The 16,327-nt window shown below is 41.3% G+C and overlaps 1 protein-coding gene across 6 annotated transcripts in view; it reads left to right on the forward strand.

Moving 5' to 3' along the window:
- SLC25A17 (solute carrier family 25 member 17) overlaps positions 1-16,327 on the forward strand; it is a 388,899-nt gene that overhangs the window by 57,849 nt on the left and 314,723 nt on the right. For all 6 annotated transcript variants that reach the window (XM_044300759.1, XM_044300763.1, XM_044300764.1 and 3 more), the window contains exon 3: positions 12,334-12,400. In XM_044300759.1, the coding sequence (XP_044156694.1) occupies positions 12,334-12,400 (67 nt within the window). The remainder of the gene's footprint in view (positions 1-12,333; positions 12,401-16,327) is intronic.

Below are 16,327 nucleotides of genomic sequence, written 5' to 3' on the forward strand. Positions count from 1 at the left end.
GGCGTTTTACAGCGCGTACGATCGCGCTGTAAAACGCCCGACGCTCAAACAAGTTCTTGATCTTTTTTGGGGGTGTTTTGTCGCGCGTTCCCCTACATAGATATTCAGGAACGCGCGACAGTGTGTTCGCTTGACTCTGCGCGATTGTAAACGCCCGTACAATCGCGCATACAGAGCGCTCCTTTCAGAACTCTCAGGTCTGAACCCAGGGTATAGGAAAAGGAACTGGCCTCTTTGGTGGCTAGGACTGTGGGAGTGCGAACAGACCTACACTTTTTCCTATAGTGTGCAAGCATGACCACTGCTGCTGGATTGCAGGATGGTCATAACCCCTGGATATGAGCAGTGTATATTGTGTTTGAAAAATTTGTCAAGCCAGCAAAGGAAGCAATATGGACAATCACAATACATTAGTAAGTGCCTTGTATTAACTTTGTCTACATAAAAAATTCTACTTGCTGAAATGGGACAACCTCTTTAAGTGATATCCTCTACTCATAGATCTCAAAGGAAAGTTTCTTCTATTTTTGTGTCAACTCAAAAAAATGTCAAGCAGAATTTACATTCTTTGGATGCCAGATGTTTGATTAGTTACCTAAACTCTACTACAGATTAGAGGAGATTCTCTCACTTGTTTTGTCCAGTTTCATAACAAGTGTGATAGTCTTGTGCAAAGATTTTGTTGGATTGTAAGGGCCGTATGTTTAGTCTATTCCTTAGCGTCCGGGTTTGAAGCTCATTCAACAAGGGCAGACTCTACCTCTTGGATCAGACAGCCAGTGCTTCAGTTGATCAAATTTATAGGGCTGCAACTTGGAGCTCACCTTATTTTTTTAGACATTAGAGATTAGGCCTAGAAAATAATGAACAGCTAAGGGCCCCTTTTCCCCTTAACACTGGCCAAGCATAGGCCAGATAATGCATAATGCTAACATGCATTCTTAGGAACGTTCATTAGCAATTCTCTGCCTGTGTAAAATTGTAGTTTATTGCGAAATGCTCATTTATTGGGTGATGAGATAATTTGTGCGGTCACCTAAATCGTTGTTTTGCCGGCAGCAGATTGTGCGGTCTAAACAGCCTCTGCTGCCAGCAAACAATGATTCTGTATGAGGATGAGCGATGACATTAGCAATCGCTTTTTCATATGTGATGGAGGAGATTGCGAAATGTAAATGACGAGCTTGGCAGAAAAGGAACGCTTCCCTCTCGACAATCGGCTATCGGTGTAAAGTGGCCTTTAACTTTTAGCAGAAAGGTTCTTCAGGCAGTTGTAAAACTCTTATCTGCTATTCTAGTTTGTTCTCTCAAGGTTCTGTCATGGGTGTAGGGTAAGTATAAGATTACACTAATTGGTAATCAGTTTTCCATGAGCACATGACAGCACCCACCTTTTTCCTCCTTTGTTTGGTGAACAAAAAACGCTGAAATATGTAGATTTCTACATATTTAAAGGTGTTGTGTGAGATATTTTTATGGATGCCCCATCCTCAGGATAGGTCATCAATATCGGAACGTTCAAGATTATAGGAACTAGCCCTCCCATTGAAGTGTAATGGCTTCTTGTAATTACACCTGCTCATTGCTGCAATGTTAATGGTGAGCATGTAAACAATTAAGGGAAGGCTGTGCAGCATTGCTTGCTGCCTTCTTTTCAGTCACCTGATCGGCGGGGGGTGCTAGGTGTTGGATCCCCGGCGATCTGATATTGATTACCTAACCTGGAGATAGGTCATAAATAAAAATATCTCCAAAACCCCTTTAAACTTGACTAAAGATGGTAATGTTGATATAAACTGCAGTGGTAGGGGTAACATAGTAACCTAGTACATAAGACATTTGTCCATCCAGTTTCGGCCTGTTATCGTGCAAGTTGATCCAGAGGAAGGAAAAAAAAAAAAACTGAGGTAGAAGCCAATTTTCCCCACTTTAGGGGAATAAAAAATTCCTTCCCGACTCCTATCAGACTAACTCCCTGGATCAACGACCCCTCTCTAGTAGCTATAGCCTGTAATATTATTACACTCCAGAAATACGTCCAGGCCCCTCTTGAATTCCTTTATTGTACTCGCCATCACCACCTCCTCAGGCAGAGAGTTCCATAGTCTCACTGCTCTTACCATAAAGAATCCTTTTCTATGTCTGTGTGAATGGGGTTGTCTGGGTTCAGAGCTAGGGGAGCACTAAAGCCCGCCCATCAGTGCCAGTGACATCACGACAATTTTTTTTTTTTAAACGAGATACAGCAAAGGGCACGGGAGAGCATTGAAGCATGAAATTCTCCGATGCTCATGTCAGAGGGGCTGCCTGGGGAAAACTGGGCTATATCAGAGTTCAGCCCTGAACACTGACAACCACTTTTAAAGCTCTCCATAGGTGTTCCTGTTTCCTGTCCTGGGCTGGAGCGATTCTTTCATTGGAAATCGGTAAGTGTGATCTTATATTTCTGAAGTGTTTTCGATGGGCATTAACCACTTCAACCCCGCTAGCTAAAACCCCCTTAATGACCAGGCCACTTTTTACACTTCTGCACTACACTACTTTCACCGTTTATCGCTCGGTCATGCAACTTACCACCCAAATGAATTTTGCCTCCTTTTCTTCTCACTAATAGAGCTTTCATTTGGTGGTATTTTATTGCTGCTGACGTTTTAACTTTTTTTGTTATTTATCAAAATGTAACGATTTTTTGTAAAAAAAAAAAAGAAATTTTTCACTTTCAGCTGTAAAATTTTGCAAAAAAAAAGACATCCATATATGATTTTTTCGCCAAATTTATTGTTCTACATGTCTTTGAAAAAAAAAAATGTTTTGGCAAAAAAAATAATGGTTTGGGTAAAAGTTATAGCGTTTACACACTATGGTACAAAAATGTGAATTTCCGCTTTTTGAAGCAGCTCTGACTTTCTGAGCACCTGTCATGTTTCCTGAGGTTCTACAATGCCCAAACAGTAGAAAAACCCCACAAATGACCCCATTTTGGAAAGTAGACACCCTAAGGTATTCGCTGATGGGCATAGTGAGTTCATAGAACTTTTTATTTTTTGTCACAAGTTAGCGGAAAATGATGATTTTTATTTTTTTCCTTTTTTCTCATATTCCACTAACTTGCGACAAAAAATAAAAAATTCTAGGAACTCGCCATGCCCCTCACGGAATACCTTGGGGTGTCTTCTTTCCAAAATGGGGTCAGTAGTTATACTGCCCTGGCAATTTAGGGGCCCACATGTGTGAGAAGTAGTTTGCAATCAAAATCTGTAAAAAATGACCGGTGAAATCCGAAAGGTGCACTTTGGAATGTGGGTCCCTTTGCCCACCTTGGCTGCAAAAAAGTGTGACACATCTGGTATCGCCGTACTCAGGAGAAGTTGGGGAATGTGTTTTGGGGTGTCATTTTACATATACCCATGCTGGGTGAGAGAAATATCTTGGCAAAAGACAACTTTTCCCATTTTTTTTATACAAAGTTGGCATTTGACCAAGATATTTTTCTCACCCAGCATGGGTATATGTAAAATGACACCCCAAAACACATTCCCCAACTTCTCCTGAGTACGGCGATACCAGATGTGTGACACTTTTTTGCAGCCTAGATGCGCAAAGCGGACCAAATTCCTTTTAGGAGGGCATTTTTAGACATTTGGATCCCAGACTTCTTCTCACGCTTTAGGGCCCCTAAAAAGCCAGGGCAGTATAAATACCCCACATGTGACCCCACTTTGGAAAGAAGACACCCCAAGGTATTCAATGAGGGGCATGGCGAGTACATAGAATTTTTTATTTTTTTTTTGCATAAGTTAGCGGAAATTTTTATTTATTTTTTTCTCACAAAGTCTCCCTTTCCGCTAACTTGGGACAAAAATTCCAATCTTTCATGGACTCAATATGCCCCTCATGGAATAGCTTGGGGTGTCTTCTTTCCGAAATGGAGTCACATGTGTAGTATTTATACTGCCCTGGCTTTTTAGGGGCCCTAAAGTGTGAGAAGAAGTCTGGAATATAAATGTCTAAAAAATGTTATGCATTTGGATTCCGTGAGGGGTATGGTGAGTTCATGTGAGATTTTATTTTTTGGACACAAGTTAGTGGAATATGAGACTTTGTAAGAAAAAAAAAAAAGAAAAAAAATATTTCCGCTAACTTGGGCCAAAGAAATGTCTGAATGGAGCCTTACAGGGGGTGATCAATGACAGGGGGGTGATCAGGGAGTGTATATGGGGTGATCACCCCCCTGTCACTGATCACCCTCTGTCATTGATCACCCCTCTGAAAGGCTCCATTCAGACGTCCATATGATTTTTACGGATTCACGGATCGGATCCACAAAACACATACGGACGTCTGAATGGAGCCTTACAGGTGGGTGATCAATGACCAAGGGGGTGATCACCCATATAGACTTCCTGATCACCCCCCTGTCATTGATCACCCCCCTGTAAGGCTCCATTCAGACGTCCGTATGATTTTTACAGATCCACGGATACATGGATCGGATCCGCAAAACGCATACGGACGTCTGAATGGAGCCTTACAGGGGGGTGATCAATGACGGGGGTGATCAGGGAGTGTAAATGAGGTGATCACACCCCTGTCATTGATCACCACCCCCCCCCCCCCCGTAAGGCTCCATTCAGACGTCCGTATGTGTTTTGCGGATCCGATCCATGTATCCGTGGATCCGTAAAAATCATATGGACGTCTGAATGGAGCCTTACAGGGAGGTGATCAATGACAGGGAGGTGATCAATGACAGGGGGGTGATCAATGACAGGGAAGTGATCAGGAAGTCTATATGCGTGATCACCCCCTTGGCATTGATCACCCCCCTGTAAGGCTCCATTCAGACGTCCGTATGTGTTTTGCGGATCCGATCCATGTATCAGTGGATCCGTAAAAATCATGCGGACGTCTGAATGGAGCCTTACAGGGGGGTGATCAATGACATGGGGGTGATCAGGGAGTCTGTAAGGGGTGATCAGTGGTTCATAAAGGGTTAATAAGTGACAGGGGGGAGGGGGGTGTAGTGTAGTGTAGTGTTTTGTGTTACTTTACTGAGCTACCTGTGTCCTCTGATGGTCGATCCAAACAAAAGGGACCACCAGAGGACCAGGTAGCAGGTATATTAGACGCTGTTCTCAAAACAGCGTCTAATATACCTGTTAGGGGTTAAAAAAAAAAAACATCTCCAGTCTGCCAGCGAGCAATCGCCGCTGGCAGGCTGGAGATCCACTCTCTTACATTCCCTTCCTGTAAGCACGCGTGCGTTCACAGGAAAATCTCGGCTCTCGCGGGAGGACGCGTGTATGCGTCCACCCAGAAGAGCAGGGCCGCCGGCAGGACGCAATCCTGCGTACGGCGGTCCTGGAGCGGTTAATGGAGAAAAAGCCATTCCGCCAGTGTTATATTTGTACTTCAAATTTACTACATTGACATTTTACATTACATTTTACTTTGTATGGATCTGAACAATTAAGGTGATGCCAAATATTTATAGTTGTATTTGTTTTACTACTTTTGCACAATAATAGCACATCTTATGCACTTTTCTTTTTTTTTTTTTTTTTTTTTTTTTTTAAATGATGTTCACCGGGTGGTTTAATGAACTTATTATAACATATTATCTTTATTATATGGGTTATGACAAATGGCTTAATACCGTATGTGTGCATGTATTTTATTTTATTTTTTCACTTTTTATGTAATATAAATAAATATATATTTATTAACCTTTTAGCATTTTTGCAATGACTTGATCACTTTTATAATGCTTTGGTAAACATTGTATACTAGTGTATTATAGTTTATCATTGTAAGACTGCCTCTCTGTCTATTGCTATTCTTATGGTACAGTCTAATAGGCATACAGTCATGAACCTAGCCTCATTCTGCTGTATTGCAGTGGTTAACCCCTTTGGTTCTGTGTGCAGATGGTAGGCTGTTTTTAATCAGCTTCTACTATATATGGTGTACTGTTTTGGTTTGTCTGCCCGTGTACCGAACTCTGCCTGTTTCCTGACTCTGGCCCTCTGTTGTCTAGCCTGATGACCATATTGACCCTCTGCTGCCTGCCCTGACGTTGCATTTGTTTTACAGATTTACACAAACTCTGCCTGCTCTGACCTAATTTTTAGATATTCTCTAGTTACTGGTACAGTATGTGCTGTCCATATTCAAAAACAGATACCACATTTATACACAATTATAGACTAGTAAGTTTAACTTCTATTGTGGGAAAAATATTTGAAGGACTCTTAAGGGACTATATACAGGAGTATGTGAATGTTAATAGTATCCTAAGGGATAACCAGCATGGGGTTACCAAAGACAGAAGTTGTCAGACTAACCTGATTCATTTTTTATGAAGAGGTGCGTAGAAGCCTGGACATGGGGGCAGTTGTGGATTTAGTGTTCTTGGATTTTGAAAAGGTATGTGATACTGTCCCTCAAAGAAGTTTAATACATAAAATAAGGTTGATTGGCTTAGAAAGTATAGTTTGTAATTGGATTGAAAACTGGCTGAAGGACTGTTTTCAGAAAGCCGTGGTCAATGATTCCTATTCAGAATTGTCACGGGTTATAAGTGGTGTACCATAAGGCTCAGTGCCGGGTCCTCTATTATTTAATGTATTTATTAATGATAGGGATGTCCAGATACCAGACATTTGCACGAGTACTTAATTTCTCTCCATTTCATGTTCAAACAGTGAATATAAAATAAGGTTGGTGGGGGGGATGGGCATATAATAGTGATTCCCAACCAGTGTGCCTCCAGCTGTTGCAAAACTACATGCTGGGAGGTGTAGTTTTGCAACAGCTGGAGGCACGCTGGTTGGGAAACGCTGCCCATTCCCCTCCTTGTATGCCAGTGTTTCCCAACCAGTGTGCCTCCAGCTGTTGGGAAACTACTACTCCCAGCATGCGCATGAGTCTTAGTTTTGCAACAGCTGGACGCACATTGGTTGGGAAACCAAATTGCAGCTTACATTTTTTTTCATTGCTTTCAGCAACTGCGCTTTTTTTTTTTTTTTTTTTTTTTTTTTGTACAAGGTTTGATAAATCTCCCCTATTACTGACTAAATTAAATTGAAATTTGCTGTAAAAACATTACCACACCATAATTGGTATCGGTGAGTACTTAAAATAAAAGTATCGGTACTCGGGACATCCCTAATTAATGATATCGAGGATGGAATTAATAGCACTGTTTCTATTTTTTGCAAATGACCCCAAGCTACGTAGAACTGTGCAGTCTATGGAAGATGTCCAAAAACTGCAAACTGACTTGGACACTCTGAAAGATTAGGCAACAACTGTGCAAATGAGGTTCAGTATGGATAAATGTAAAGTTATGCATCTGGGTAGTAATAGTCTACATGTATCATATGTCCTAGGGGATGCAACACTGGGAGAGTCACTTGTAGGGAAAGATTTGGGTGTGCTTGTAGATCATAGATTAAATGTAATCAGCTTCTAAGGCCACCAGGATATATTAATGCATTAAAGGAGAAATGGACTCGCGGATCAGGGATGTAATATTACCACTTTACAAAGCATTGGTGCGGCCTCATCTGGAATATACAGTTCCGTTCTGGGAACCAGTTCATAGAAAGGACGCACTGCAGCTGGAAAAAGTACAGAGGAGAGCAACTAAACTGATCAGGGGCATGGAAGCTCTTAGTTATGAAGAAAGATTAAAAGAATTACATTTATTTAGTCTTGAAGAGATGTCTTTGGGGACATTAGTAACCTATATAAATGAAACATAGAAAAAATATGGTGAACTGTTCCATGTAAAATGCTCTCAAAAGACAAGGGAGCACTGCCTCAGTCTGGAGACGAAAAAGTTTAGTCTCCAGAGGAATCTGTGGAATAGACTTCCTCCGGACGTGGTCAGTTTTAAAAGGGTTTAGATGAATTCTTAAAAGTTAAACTACATTAATGCTTATAAAAATATATAGAAATCTGTGTCTAACTCCCCTTTTTCTAAAATTTACATACCCACCTATCCCTTAGTTGAACTTGATAGACTGTTGAACTTGATGTCTTTTCAACCGTATTAACCATGTAATTATGACCTCAGTCAGTTACTATGAGTTTGCCTGATCCCTCAGTGCCTGTGTCTTTAACCCTTTGTGGGTCACCTATCAACCACAACAGGACTAGAGATGGCCTTGCGGTTCGCGCGGCGGTCGTTGCGCAGCGAACTTTGCGTGTTCACGATTCGCCAAACATGCAAACATTTGGAGAAATATTCGCCCTCCATATTCTTTTACATTGTGAAGAACTTTGACCCATGACATATCCATCAGATGCCATCTTAAAATATGATGGATGTGTCATGGGTCAAAGTTATTCACAATGTAAAAAAATATGGCTGGCGAAAATTTCTCCAAAAACACATAGCTCTTTATAGTGATCACCTGGAAGTCAAGGGGCTTACTAGGGCAATTTTTATATAGAATAAGGTTCCAGACGGGGTCACTCTCATCAGGGTGGGTGGTCTGTGGTTAGGCTATCAGGGACAGTTCTTTGCCCACCCTGTCCCTCAATACCACATCATCATCTAGCTCAGGGATGGGTGTTTTTTTGCTTTCCCTCCTGAATTCATCGATGTGCACTGGAACCCCCCGGATTGTGGTAGGACATATGGTTTCTGATTTACCTGATTTAATGCCGCAGAGTACTTGTTGTTGCCTACCACATCTATGCTCTTTGCTTAACTTTAATAATTAAATTTTTCATTTTGAGGGATATCTTTTCCATTCACACATCTGCAAAATGGGTCCGCATCCGTTCCACAATTTTGCGGAACTGGTGGAGACCCATTCATTTTCAATGGGGCCGGAATGGGCTGTCCGCAAAAAAAATTGAAGATGTCCTATTCTTGTCCGTGATTGCAGACAAGATTAGGCATTTTCTATTATAGTGCCGGCGATGTGCGGTCCACAAATTGCGGAATGGACATTGCCAATGTCCGTGTTTTGGGGATCCACAAAACACTTACGGACGTGTGAAAGGACCCACATAGTAAAATTATTAAAGGTTACGTTTTATCTTCATGTCTATTCTAACTGATTGCCTTCCTTGTACTATGTTATAATATAATTTCTATGTTAGAAAGTATATTATAGTGCATTTGTATTGTGCGGCAGTTGTGTGCGGTTCTGCTGCGATACTGCAGGTATATAGAGGGACAAGCGTTATTGGAACACATTTCTACTGGTGTGATATAGCAGTTGTCGCCCAAAAAACCTGATTGAAGCGGGGTGTTATATGCCAATATACTTTCTTTGTAGTGCATTTGGGTACTGTATTTGCACGTACGCGAAAATTATATTGGCGATATTTTGCATTGAATGGAGATCGCAAATTCGAATAATACATCTGGTATGTCACTGTCCATGTTGTGGGACTATTTGTGCACTTCTAGTAATTATTTCTTGGCTGCAAATATGAGCTGAAGGTTTTTCAGATTCGCCTGCCATTAAAATGAATGGGACCCGCCACGAACCTGCAGTTCGCGAACATTTGATCGCGTTCGTCCATCACTATACAGCACTACTCCAGGAAGTAGCGGCCTACTACCCTGCAGCGAAATCCAGATGCCTATATACAAGTGTAAATACCAGGTGACTTTGAGGATCATGCTCTTGGGTTTAGTCAAAAGTCAAACGGATTGGTTGAAGCAGTGGTGCCACACCCACTGCTCATAAGACACATTCTCGCTCATGTAAAAGACGCCTTACTAATTTGTTAAGTAGCCCACTCAATGCTGATGCTCTTGAAGTCTCATGCCGGTCTTTATTTATATTTTAGTAGTAATTATCTTCTGTATCAGCCTTGTCACTGCTGCAGTTGTGATGTCATTAAAGGGGTTATGCCTTGATTTATGTGTAAAATGGAAATCAGACATTGTATATACATTAGTCTCTTTGTAACAAAGATTTATTACCATCTTTGTACTTCACGTGGATCTAGAGATCTCCCCATTTATTGCCCCAGTTACTTTGCTAGATTTTTTTCAGGGCAAGTGTCCTTTCTCCTGCAGCGCTTCTACTTTAACTCTCACAGCTTCTAACAGTAGCTATAGCTGGTAGCGGTTGAAGGATTGAACTGAGCACATGCTACCATACTCTATAAAATATCTCACAACTGGAGCTTGTTTGTAACGGAAAGTACATTCTAAAGTAACTAGAAAATTGCTTTACAGCAGCCACATTACATAGACTCAATGGACAAGAGGGGCCCTGATTGACTTTTATGGGGGACTTTTGTAGGCATGCTCTCTGATGTGCAAAGGTCATGAGGGAGTACATAAGCTTTGACAATCTATTGTGACTGGTGGATCCTGTGTTATCTGTATGTAGATATGCTATTTGTCATTCTAATCCTGCCTGTAATGATAAGCAGATAGCTGCAGTAAAGTGACCAAGAACTGGTGACTACTATTGGGCTTAGTGGCCAGTGCACAAACTGCAGTATTTTATGTTTTTTGTTTTAAATATAGATACTGACATGGGAAATTAAAAATAACATCAGAAATTCATAAAAATTTGATTTAAAGGGGTATTCCCCTCTCAGACAATGGGGGCATATTGCTAGGATATGCCCCCATTGTCTCATAGGTGCAGGTTCCACCTCTGGGACCCGCACCTACATCGGGAATGGATCTCTGAAAGGTGTGGAGGGAGCACTGCTTGTGCGCAGCCACCCTGCGTTGATTTTTATGGGGCCGCCGAAAAAAGCAGAGCAATGGCTCAGCTATTTCATTCAGCCCCATAGAAATGAATGTGAGCGGTGGCCGTGCAAGCGTGATGCGCTCCCATTCACTTCTATAGGGAGAGCGCTTGGCGGTGGCTGGACCTCCCACCTATCGGACAATGGGGGCATATCCTAGTGATATGATGCAGATGCATAACACGTTCCCTTTAAAGAGGACCTGTCAACCCTCCTGACATGCCTGCTTTAGTGACTACTTGCATTTGCCCATGTAGTAAGAATTCTGGGGCATCTTTTCATATTATTCTAGTAGGCATAATGGCCCAACAAAGAAATTTATGAATGGATTGCCAACTGAGTGTTACCACTTGGGAGAGGATGTCCTTGCATAGTCTGCCACTCACTATACAGGGACACACCCTCAACTGGTAACACAAAGTTATCAATTTTTTCTTACATTTCTAGTAGGTATAATGGATCAATGGCACAGCAAAGTCACAATCAGATATTGCATGTAATGTAACATAGTAACATAGTACATAAGGCCTAAAAAAGACATTTGTTCATCCAGTTCGGCCTGTCATCCTGCAAGTTGATCCAGAGGAAGGCAAAAAACCCCTGTGAGGTAGAAGCCAATTTTCCTCACTTTAGGGGAATAAAAATTTGTTCCCGACTCCAATCAGGCAATCGGAATAAATCCCTGGATCAACGACCCCTCTCTAGTAGCTATAGCCTGTAATATTATTAAGCTTCAGAAATACATCCAGGCCCCTCTTGAATTCCTTTATCGTACTCACCATCACCACCTCCTCAGGCAGAGAGTTCCATAGTCTCACTGCTCTTACCATAAAGAATCCTCTTCTATGTTTGTGTACAAACCTTCTTTCCTCCAGACGCAGAGGATGTCCCTTCGTCACAGTCACCGTCCTGGGAATGAATAGATGATGGGATAGATCTCTGTAATGACCCCTGATATATTTATACATATTAATTAGATCTCCTCTCAGTTGTCTTTTTTTCTAAAGTGAATAACCCTAATTTTGATACTCTTTCAGGGTACTGTAGTTGAACTACAGTTATTTATTAAAACAAAACTGTCAGACGTTGTGAAATATCCTTTAAGAATCTTAAAAAAGCAGCGTAGCAGGTCAGAGAGGAGGAGATTCTGTTTAATTTAAAGGGGTCTTGCAAGCAGTATATATTGATGATCTATCATCAGGCTGGCACCTCTGCTGATCAGCTATTTGAAGAGGAGGCAGTGCTCTATACCAGTGCTGCTTTTTCTTCATTACACTGCACATTGTCTCCCTTGCAGCGGCAGCACAATATAGTTACATGTACTTGCTCCATTCAAGTAAATGGAGCGAGTACTTGTCATTACACTGCACTGCCGAGACTTTTGAGACAACGGGCAGTGTAACGAAGAGGAAGTAGCACTCGCATGGAGTTCCGCCTTCTCTTCAAACAGCTGATGGTCAGGGCACCTTGTCAGACCTGAGGATAGGTCATCAATAAAACTGCCTGCACAACCCCTTTTAATACCCTGAACAGAATACAATATTTCAATCTGTCATACAATTTTACATTTTCTAACACTGTATACTTTTATCTTAGTGGATGAAAAGCGGAAGTCTCGCAGTGCTCCAGCTGTATTGATGGAAATTATAAAAGAAGAGGGCCTGTAAGTATAAAACACTATTTAGACTCCTTTCACTCCCTAGCATCATGGATTATGTTTATAAATGTTGCATATATCAGCAACCCTGTATAAATGCAGCATTAGGGTGCTTTTACACTGGTTTCAGTGGTGATGTGCTGCTTGTGGCTTACCTAAAATATAATTATAGCCGGAAAAAAAAACTTTAGTAGGAGGTCACAAATACAGTTGTGTTCAAAATTATTCAACCCCCAATGCTGCAAAGGGTTTTTGGGAATTTAGTGTACATTTGTAATTGTGTTCAGAATGAAATCAACAATGACTTTTTAAAGAACCAAATGCAACTAAAATGACATCAATTGTTTTTGTAATACAGTATTAAATGTTTTTTTTTTTTTTGTGATTTCTTCATTGACACAATTATTCCACCCCTTAAAGACTACCACTCTTAAGAACAGAGGTTCATTCTAGTGGTTTCGATCAGGTATTGAAAACACCTGTGGATGTCAAGGATCAGCAATCAAGCATAATAAGCACCAATTAGGCAGATTTAAAAGGACTGTGATACCCAGCTCCTTCTAGACATTTACTGGTGTGTTTACAAACATGGTGAAGTCAAGAGAATGGTCCAGGAAGACAAGAGAAGAGGTGATTTCTTTTCACAGGAAGGGCAATGGCTATAAGAAGATTGCAAAGATGTTAAACATACCAAGAGCCACCATAGGAAGCATCATTTGCAAATTTAAGGCAACGGGCACACTGTTGAAACGCTACCTGGTCGTGGCAGAAAGAAGATGCTGACTTCGACTGCTGTGCGCTACCTGAAGTGCAAAGTGGAGAAAAGTCCCAGTGTGACTGCTGAGGAACTGAAAAAAGATTTGTCAGATGTGGGTACTGAAGTTTCAGCTCAGACAATAAGGCGCACACTGCGTAATGAAGGCCTCCATGCCAGAACTCCCAGGCGCAACCCCTTGCTGTCTCCAAAGAATAAGAAGAGTCAACTCCAGTATGCCAAAAGTCATGTGGACAAACCATGTAAGTTTTGGGATAGTGTTCTGTGGACTGATGAAACAAAATTAGAACTGTTTGGGCCCATGGAGCAACGCTATGTTTGGAGGAGGAAGAACAAGGCCTATGAAGAAAAGAACACCTTGCCTACTGTGAAGCATGGCGGTGGGGTCAATCATGCTTTGGGGCTGTTTTGCTTCTATAGGTACAGGGAAGCTTCAGCGTGTGCAAGGTACCATGAATTCTCTTCAGTACGGGGAGATATTGGATGAAAATGTGATGCAGTCCGTCACAAACCTGAGGCTTGGGAGACGTTGGACCTTTCAACAGGACAATGATCCCAAGCATACCTCCAAGTCCACTAGAGCATGGTTGCAGATTAAAGGCTGGAACATTTTGAAGTGGCCATCGCAGTCACCAGACTTAAATCCGATTGAGAACCTCTGGTGGGACTTAAAGAAAGCAGTTGCATCCTAAGAATGTGACTGAACTGGAGGCTTTTGCCCATGAAGAATGGGCGAAGATACCCGTAGATCGCTGCAAGACACTTGTGTCAAGCTATGCTTCACGTTTTAAAAGCTGTTATAACTGGAAAAGGATGTTGTACTAAGATTGAATGTCACTTGGGGGTTGAATAAAACTGATAATGATGTGAGAGCAGAAAATACATTTGTGGTTATTTTATTTTAAATGTTATGTTATATTTGTCTGACTTACAAGTGCCTCTTTGATTTAATTGTAAACAAGATGACTGAAATGTTCAAAATCAATGTAAAACTGGCCAAAACGCTCAATTTCAGTGGGGGTTGAATAATTTTGAACACAACTGTACAAAGGGGGGTCATTTGATAAACAAATACTCCTAAATTAGGCATATATCTGGTGCAGATTGCAGTGCAAAGATCCTTTGTGACGCAATCTGCGACTTTTCTCCCTGCTCACGCTAGGTCTTAAAAAGGGGGTATGATGTGGGCAGGAAAACGGGATTCGTCATTTTCTACTCCTGTTTTAGCTAGGAAGCTGTGTTGCATTTAGAAGCTGGGCTGGACCCCCAGAAGTTATGTAGAAGCCAGTGGATCCACTGCCAATACAGGGCTTTATTAAGACTAGCATCTAAAACAAGCCCTCACACAGCTCAGTCAACCCAAAAAATAAACAAAATTCAATCTTGAGCTTCAGAACATATTTAGGGAGGCCCTCCAAAACATTTTTGATGATGTACTAGTAGACCCCCCCCCCCCCCCCCCCCAAAAAAAAAAACTGTCAATTTCACAATTATATGTTATCCTGAAACGTATGCTGGACCCCATGAACCCGATGGTGGCTTATAAGAAATGGAAGGCAGGGATAGATAATCTGGATGTGACTACTTATATACTGAATGTTCTGGGAAACTTCAGACGTCACAATGGGGCTGAGCGAGATACCAAGCACAGCTGCTGTACCTGGTAAGCACGGAGAAGGCCACGATGCTCACAGGAGCTCAGATGCCTTCTCAAACAGCTAAGCGGTGGGGGTCCCTTATGGTCAGACCCCATCCAATCAGAGGACAGGTCATTAGTATCAAAATCCTGGAAAACCCCTTTGAAGTGTTTATTCTGCGTTGTGAATGCCACAAGAAAAAAAAAAAATCTACATGAGATTGACAAGGCGGCAAATCATAATGAGGTGGTTATTATGGGGGACTTCAACTACCCAGATATAGACTGGGAAACTGAAACTTGTATATCTCATAAAGGAAACAGGTTCTTGGCAAAAATCAAAGACCATTACCTCTCCCAACTGGTTCAGGACCCGACTAGAGGGACGGCCATACTGGACTTAGTATTAACCAATAGGCCTGACAGAACAACAGACGTGCAGGTTGGGGAACACCTGGGAAATAGTGACCATAAAGTAATAACCTTCCAATTATCATTCAAAAGAGCGTTTCTACAGGGAGGAACAAAAATACCAAACTTCAAAAAAGCTAAATTTAGCCAACTAAGAGAGGCCATAGGCCTAACTAAATGGGATAAAGTCCTCACAAATAAAAATACAGCCACAAAATGGGATATCTTTAAAAGCATCCTAAAATCTCATTGTGAGAGGTACATACCGTATGGGAATAAAAGGTTAAGGAACAAAAAGAAACCAATGTAGATAAACAGAACTGTAAAGAAAGCAATAAATGCCAAAAAGCATATAAAAACACTAAAACAGGAAGGTAGCACGGAAGCACTAAAAAACTATAAGGAAAAAAATAGAACATGTAAAAAACTAATAAAAGCGTCCAAACTAGAGACCGAGAGATTAATTACCAAAGAGAGTAAAACTAACCCTAAAATATTCTTCAATTATATAAATGTTAAAGTATAAATCTGAAGGTGTTGGCCCTTTAAAAAGTAATGAGGGGGGAGTCGCAGAGAGCGACGAGGAGAAAGCAAAGCTGTTAAATATTTTTTTTCTCCAATGTATTCACTGAGGAAAATAAACTGTCAGATGACTTGCTGAATGTTGAAATTCCCCATTAAAAGTGTCCTGTCTGACCCAGGAAGAAGTACAACAGCGACTTAAAAAGATTAAAATAGACAAATCGCCAGGACCGGATGGCATACACCCCCGTATCCTAAGGGAATTAAGTAATGTCATAGCCAGACCCTTATTTCTGATATTTGCAGATTCTATATTGACAGGGAATGTCCCACAGGATTGGCGCATGGCAAATGTGGTGCCAATATTCAAAAAGGGTTCAAAAACAGAGCCTGGAAACTATAGGCCGGTAAGTTTAACATCTGTTGTGGGTAAACTGTTTGAAGGTTTTCTGAGAGATGCTATGTTAGAGCATCTTAACGGAAAATAAGCAAATAACGCCATATCAGCATGGCTTTGTGAGGGATCGGTCATGTCAGACTAATTTAATCAGTTTCTATGAGGAGGTAAGTTCTAGACTTGACAGCGGCG

This window comes from Bufo gargarizans, chromosome 7 (genome assembly GCF_014858855.1).
Source record: "Bufo gargarizans isolate SCDJY-AF-19 chromosome 7, ASM1485885v1, whole genome shotgun sequence".
NCBI lineage: Eukaryota > Metazoa > Chordata > Amphibia > Anura > Bufonidae > Bufo > Bufo gargarizans.